Here is a 7,839-nt window from a genome sequence, read left to right on the forward strand (position 1 = left end):
TTCTTCCTCCACCCACCCAAAGAGAAAGATATGTTTTCAGTCAGTCTGAGCCCATAATTCTGTAGCACAGGGGAGTGTAGCCTTCTGAAGTTACATGGCACATCCCTTGATAGTCTCTTCTGTAGAAGTCCAGTGTAGATGCTGCTTCTTGAAAGAGATTAATAAGGGTTTGGGGGGAAGAAAATGGACAGATCTGTTTGTAGCCCTACTGAATAGATTAGATGAACAATTTGGAGAGCAAGAGTGGAAAAAAATAATATTTTTCCATAAAAAGGTTGTGCCTTTTGTAAGTGGTAACTACTGAAGGCTTACATTAACATCTATAAAAGTTTTAAAGATTTATTTCTTCTATTGAAAGATCTCTGGAATCATCTTTAAGTTTTAAAAAAGCCCAGCAGGCCTAAACTGTAGCAATGTTTCTACACAAGTAACCATTATCTTGAGCAACATCCCAGTTTATGAAACCTCATGCAATCATAACTAGACTGCAGGGACAGTATTGCTTGCACAGATTTACAGGAAGAGGAATTTAAAACAGAAATAGATTCCACTTTTGAAGGCACATTGCTGGAGTAGCTATGCAAAGATCATATGTCCCAATTTTCCAAAAGATCAGCTTGCAACTCATGATAACAGCATTCCCTGGTCTCAGGATGTTGTGACAGTAATGAAATTAACTTATACCACCTGTTGTATCAATAGCTCGTCAGTATTAGAAAGTAAAATGAGAAATATTCTGCTGCTTAGGGGAAAAAATAATTGTGGAGAATAAATAAAAGTCTACCGCTGACTAAGATGTAGTACATCCACTAAATAAAGTGCTTCCACTTTTAAAATTATATTTTGTCATTTTAAAATCTATGTACTCTGGTTTTGAGATCTGACTAGCATTAAGAGTTAAAAACCTGTCAAAACCACTTCTGTAATTCTAATGATCAAATACTTCACACATACAAAAAAGTGAAAGAAGAATAGTAGTTTTGACAATAAGAATGTGACACAAACATAGCCATTCGACATAAGCATTACCCATTTAAATAGCCAGCTTAAACATGGCACAACTTGGTTTCTCATGCATGGATAAACCCAGTGCTAGGCTGTGAAAGGGCAAGTTAGTCCCTGCTGTCTCATTTAGCTATTTCAATGGCCAGTATAGTCTCTAGAACACCGACACCATATCCAGAAACACACAACATAAGTTTAGAACTTAAAATTAAGACAGCCCAAAAAGGAAAAAGGATACCAATCTGAAATAGTGTTTGAAACATTAAGTTATAAATTGCTGAAATCTGCATATATTAAACTAGGAAGCAGAGGAAGACCATAAAGACTCATGAATGTAAGCACGATAAAATTGAAATGTATAAGGATTACAGGTTTCAGATAAAATGCATTTCCTATTTCATACCAACCTTTACATGCATTGCACGTTCAATATCATAAAAATCTATGAAATTTATTGTTTTATTTCAGCAAGCAGAAATTGCTCTGTAACTACACCCACACACACACACAATTGCATATGGTGAAATAAGTGTGCCTAGAAATAAAATAGGTTCAATTGGCATTATCATGGCATTTCCTGTAAGGTTTTATTCCTGTTTAAGTCATCATAATAATGCTCTATTTATTACTTGCTAAAGCGCTTGCTAGTTGGGCAATAACAATGTATGCTACAAAGATAAGCTGTTTCTTATCACTGTCTGTTTTCCACAGAGTTCATTAGGATGCATTGTACTTCCAACCCTGATTGGTGGATGCCATCTGAAGAACAGATAAACAAAGTTTTCAGTGATGCAGTAGGACATGCTCGTCAAGGACGTGCAGTGGGGACTTTCCTTCATAATGGTAACTCATATTATGAAGGGATAGACCATCAAGGCTCACAAGAAGAAATCTTCAATAGGGGTATCCAAGATGGCTCTGGAGATTGATGTCAATGAAGGAAATCCATACTACAATAGCAACCAGTTAATTAGAAGATACTTTACTAGAAATACTTTCCTTGAAGTCATTTAAGAATCCAAAGCATGTTTGAACTCATACTGCAAACATTCCAGGTTTTCCAGCCTGTCCTAGTGCTCCACTTAACAGAGAATGATTCATTTCAAGGCCTGCCTATGGGATTCCTTGGTGTGTATAAACTGCAAGCCTTTCATAGAACCTTCAAAGGAAAACTGCAATTCCATTCATCTAGTTCTAAAGAAAAGTTAATTTTTTAAGAAGGTATCAAATGACTAAAGAAACAAAAAGTCACTGTCTTGTCTGCTGGCTGATACTGGGTCCAGTTCTGAATTCCTGGGCAGAACTGAACTCTGGCAAAATTCCTGACTACTATTAGTTTTGCCTGAGTAAGGGATTTAGAATCAAACCCAGAGGCTTGTGACAAAGGAAGTAGTCTTCTATTTTTTACTAGAAAGTAGTATAGAAAAATTATAAAAGTTACCTTAAAATGTGGAATATTCCATTTCATGTTATGTACTCAAGTCCTGAACAGTACTTCCTTTATCCAGCAATACCAGGAAATTAAACTTCCGTGCTAAAATGGCAGTGCTCATTGGCAACAGAATCCTTAAGTTAGGAGGTATCAAAATAGTAACAGGTTTTTCTAAACCATTAAAAATTTCTGTGTATAAGTGATAGATACTATGTTTATCTCAAGTATTGAGCTAATCACTGCAGTTTTCCGAAAAATGAGTTTGCTATACCATGAATTTCCATTTCAGGAGAGTTTATTTTGCTGCAGTATTTTATGGCTTTAAAGGTTTACATTTGCATTTGTTTGTGCTATTGTTTGTGTTTTATGCTCATTGCCTGATCTGTTTCAAGGAATGAGCTGGTCCTAATACTCAGATACTCAATGGTGCATGGAGGGAGGGATTCTATAATAAAAGTCCAATTTATCCTTTTGGCAATTGGGCACTTAAGCGTGGGCTCCAGAACTGATTGAGAGTTGTAAACAGATATTTGTGCTAGAAATGAAGCTGATTCACAATGGAACACAATATTGGAAGCAGATGCCAAGGTAAAAAACTCAATTTACTGGAGATTTTCAGTAGCAGGATTAGGGTACATTGTCACTGTAGGAAAGTTTTGAAAAACTGATGCACTCTAGAAACATTTAACGCCAAAGAAACAACACCCTCCCCTCTCATTTTCAGCATTTTTAAGTCCTCCTGCTTTAGGTGAGTCAGGCCTTCCCCATCATTCCTGGATTCTTGAATCAGCTTTTTCCTGAGACAGCACTTCCTGTTTGACAGACGTATTGAACTCTTTCTACGTGGATGAATCTTCTCCATCTCTGATTGTCTTTATCTCTACCTCATCTTTGCCTGTTTTCCTAAATATTTTCCACCCCATCCCTCACCAGGGGGTGTGGGCCTATAGAGGATCTACCAACTAATTTCTTCACTTCTCCCCACCATACGGGTGACTACTGGATGGGGAAAGCTAGACGCAACACTCTCCATAACAGCCACCAGGGGTCTCTCTGATCCAAGGTGCTCCTATATAACTCCTGCTGGACCAAGGGTGAAGTAGTGAGGCACCCACTCAAATACTAATTCCCCATGCAATAATTTCCTCCTCTTATCTGTCTCCTCTTTGTCTGCCATTGTGAATGGTTTCTGCTGTATGTAGTGCCCCTCCTGTCAGTCAGTCAGAAGAAGCACATCATCAGCACAGTGCATCTATAGAGCAAGATCATGCTGTCCTTGAAGCTACTAACAGGCTGTACCTGGATGGTGTTTCAGGAAACAGTCTTCTGTACATACCTTTGTAGATACAGTCTAATACAATATAGGCTTTAGGCCATCAACATCCAATACCTCTTAATTTTATTTTTTCTAATGTTTTTAAAGGGTTTTTTAAATCTTCATTTGACTTAGAATAACAAATTTAATTTCTAAAAACTAAGTAGTAATTTAATTGCATTTGGTGTAACCATGCCATCGGTTTTTAAACAGAATCCCTTACTCTAGTCAAGAGAAGGTTCTGCTGATAGATCAATGGCACAAGATGGTCTCCTTTGGAAGAAGCTCAGCATGCGTGTCCTTCCACAGTACAAATATTCTGTTGCAGCTTTTCACTATTGAACTTATACTTTAAAAAAAAAAATTAGTAGAAAATAGTACGTTGGTCAGACAGTGCAAGTCTCGCAGGTACGTCTTTAATGTGGTGTCTCTTACCAGAACTGTAAAACATGTCAGCATTATACTGGAAATGAATATTTACAGCCTGAGTCAGCATTGTACTGTAAATTTGTTGACATTATGTATCATGTTGTATTTTTGTAAACATTATGATGGCTTCTTTCCAACGTTGAATTGTATGAAATTAAAAATGAAAACATTTCACTTTGAATAACAGAGAAAAATATCACTTCATTAGCAGGCCGCTCTCAAATAATAATGTAGGGATTTTGGTAAAGCAACCAGTAAGCCTAGCTTTATTTTTAGTGTAAAGGATATTCAGTCTTCTGCCCTAAAATGCTGGTATAACTTCACAATACTGCCCTCTGCTGTTGTGCAAAAAACCAAACTGTGGCCTGATCTATTTATGTATGTAAAGACTATTTATCTATGTAAATGAGTTTTCAGGATCAGACCTATATATGCCAAAATTCTGCCCTCAGCTGCATGTGTGCACCTACCACTGAAGCAAACGGGAGTCACAGATGTGCAGAGGACAGAATTTAGATGTTTGTTCTATTTTTTAAAGTTTCAGATTACAAAATCGGTCCAGGGTTTATGATGAACTATGGTCCCCTTGGCCAAACTCACTTCATTTATAACCTTTCACAGCTACTTATTCTAACCAGTCCAAGGCATGTATTCTCATTGCATTGTAAATCCATGTGTATTACTGAGAACACATCTGCAAGAAACTAGGAATAAATTCTGGGGAACACTAGGGATCAGAAGTAACAGCATATAAGCCATTGCACAACTATATATTCATGTTAAAGCACTGTGTTTTGAAAAGTATTGTATTAATTTACAGTGCTATATGTACATGGAAAAATTAGAACAGAAGGAAGTTATGTCGCCTCACTCAGAAAATAGTCCTAAAATTGTTCTGGAAGATAGATCCTTTGTCTAATATATTCTTTAATTTTGCTGTCCTTTATGTATCTACCCTCTCTGAAACTTTGTGTAGCAGTACTGCATACCCATTAGTGCCAATCTGCCTTTGCTCTATTTTCTATGACAAATAATTGTGGAGAAACTGTGATTAAAAACCCATTAATCCTAATATTTTTATTGTTAAGGTGTAGTTCATTCTATGAATACTTTCTATTGATGATTGTACTGTGTAGAGTAAATACAAGTTAGGGATAGCCTAATACCAGATATCGTACAACAAAGTGCATAGTGTAATATAGACTAGTAAGTTTTTGTGACAATTTCTATAGGATGTGTGAATTGTTTTCTATGTGGCAACACACATTTCTTTTAAAAACTTTAAATTGTGAGACAATTTTTTAAAGTCAATATTTTTAATTATAAAAAACATTTGTTACTAGAGTTTGCTATTTCAGGTGTTATCCCTAATTTGAATATTGGTTTTATTATTATGTACTTCTAGTTTCATTTGTTCTGTTGCATAACAATGCACAATAAAAATTTGTCAATTAATGGTTTGCTGGGTTTTCTGAACTTGTCATTGAGTCAAAATAACTGTATTCACTATTTGGTCTAAATATTAATATATTAGTAGATGAAGGGCTGTGTTGCTGTCTTTCTGATTAAGTGTTTTTATAGTTTGAAGCATGGTGGGGGAGCACAAATAAATACAATTAAATAAGAAAACAGTACAAAGGCAAGTAAAATATAAAGCCAAAATTCACCATGACATAAAACATTTTACATTTATTCACTGCTGTATGTTGGAAGAAAACGTAGAGAGAGAACCTGACTGCAAACTGGTTCTTTGATTAAGGCTGTGATTTTCAAAAGAAGGAGCCCAAATTGCATTTATGTTCAGTGGAAATTGGGTGTGTCACTCCTTATGTGCCTTTGAAAATCACAGCCTAAGTTATTTTCTGTAAGGGAGTTACAGTCTTGATGACAACAAATGGTCACATCTCCAAACACTTCTATTGAACTGGGGAAGGGGAAGAGACCTGCGCCATTATAGACAAGGCTGGGCACACGGCTTATGAGTAAGATTGCCAAACAACTTCCCATTGTAGTGCCACATTTTTAGTTTCTTACGACTTTGCCAAGCTTTAACAGCATGGGCTGAAATTTTCCATGCCAAGTGCCTACTTCAGGCTGAATTTGTTTGGAAATGTTCAGCCAACACAGTTCAGCCATTTCAGAGAATGACATTAGGGGAAATACATTATTTTGCCCATGTTAAAAAAAAATCTGGCAACCTTTTCTTTGAACAGCTCTAGCACCCCCATGCTTTGGAGCAAGCACTTGAAATCTGGCGGGGGATTTGTATCGGAGATGTATTTTTTGCTGTTCCCATGAAAGTCTGACCAAATTTGGCAGTTATAAGGCTTTTGGCCAAGTTATAAGCCAGTTCAGACATGCTCAATAGAGACATCTTCAATTTGTAGCAGCTAAATCTCCAGATTTTGCCCTCCCCTGCCAGGCTCAAGCCTCTCTGATTTCCTAATGTTGACCAGACTGCACATGCATGCACCATCCCTTCAGAGCTCCTAAGGGTGACTGGACTGTGCATGTGCCATCCACATAAAGTGATTGGGCATACGCCATCCGCTCATAGATTCTGCCTGCACTATTACCACAGAGCAACTGGAGCATGCTCCCTCCATACCAGAGCTAGAGGGGCTCAAAGATTTTCTCTGGAATGATGGCTGAGGCTGGGGTGAGGCTGGCCCCTGCAACAGGGAGCGTGTCCTTCCTGTGCTCTCAGTGACGCCCTGCTGGCATCCAGGCAGTGTGTGGAGGAGGAAGCCCTGTGAGTTGAATACAGGGAGGACAGTAGCTGAACGAGGAGAGAGAAAAGAGTAGATTGGGACAAGCAGTCTGGTAAGAGTGGGACTGTGGGCGGGGGAGAGAAAATGGGACTGGAAGCTATTTGGCCGGGGAGGAAACAGATTGGATGAGGAGCTTTGTGCCACAGACTGGAACTGGTGGACAAGGAGACCACACTACACTGATGCACACTGGGGAATTTTTGGCGTGCGCTAGCAGAGTTGACATGAGCCAGTTAGTGTGAAACACATTGGTGTGCTTTAGAAATCATACCCCTCTAGTGCCCATTGCCACGCTGTGTAGACAAGCCTGGGGCTAGGAATCCGTGAGGGAGAGGTGGAAGACAACTGAGAAGGAACTGGGGGGCAGGGGAATAAGTAGGACTGGCTGGGCAGAGAGTCTGGAACAGGGAGCCAGAGATGGGATTGGGGTAGGATAGAGAGGCCAAGGAGCCCAGAGAGGGAGCCAAGGACAGGGAGCCAGTAAGGGGGACAATGAGAGAGAGAGAGAGATCAGATGAGGAACTGTGAGGAGGTCACTTGGATTGGCTGGGCAGTTGGGCAAGGAGATGGACTTTGTGTGGGGAGGAAGAGAAACTGGGCATGGGATGGGAGGCTGGGACTCAGATAAAGAGCTAAGAGGGGGAGACTAGGACTGGCTAAACAAAGAGATTGGGACTTGGAAGAGAACAGCAGCAGCCTGGGACCAGACAGGCAAGGAGCCTGGGATTGGTCCAGGAGCCAGGACTGAGGAAGAGACAGAACGAGGGCAGTGATAGGTTGGAGGTGATGGGGGAGAAGGAAGAACAGGCTTAGGGAAAACCAGCAGAAAAGTCTGCTCCCATTAGATCACATTCCCCTCCAGAGCGTGGAATGGAATCCAAGATTCC

At 39.3% G+C, this 7,839-nt stretch overlaps 1 protein-coding gene across 2 annotated transcripts in view; it reads left to right on the forward strand.

Annotated features, from left to right (window-relative positions):
- Window positions 1–5,641, forward strand: part of BEND4 (BEN domain containing 4) — a 35,829-nt gene extending 30,188 nt beyond the window's left edge. For both annotated transcript variants that reach the window (XM_037897866.2, XM_037897867.2), the window contains exon 5: window positions 1,717–5,641. In XM_037897866.2, coding sequence (XP_037753794.1) covers window positions 1,717–1,934 — 218 coding nt within the window. In that variant the 3' untranslated portion in view covers window positions 1,935–5,641. The remainder of the gene's footprint in view (window positions 1–1,716) is intronic.
- Window positions 5,642–7,839: the final 2,198 nt, after the last annotated feature.

The sequence above is a fragment of the Chelonia mydas genome, chromosome 4 (genome assembly GCF_015237465.2).
Source record: "Chelonia mydas isolate rCheMyd1 chromosome 4, rCheMyd1.pri.v2, whole genome shotgun sequence".
NCBI classification, from domain to species: domain Eukaryota; kingdom Metazoa; phylum Chordata; order Testudines; family Cheloniidae; genus Chelonia; species Chelonia mydas.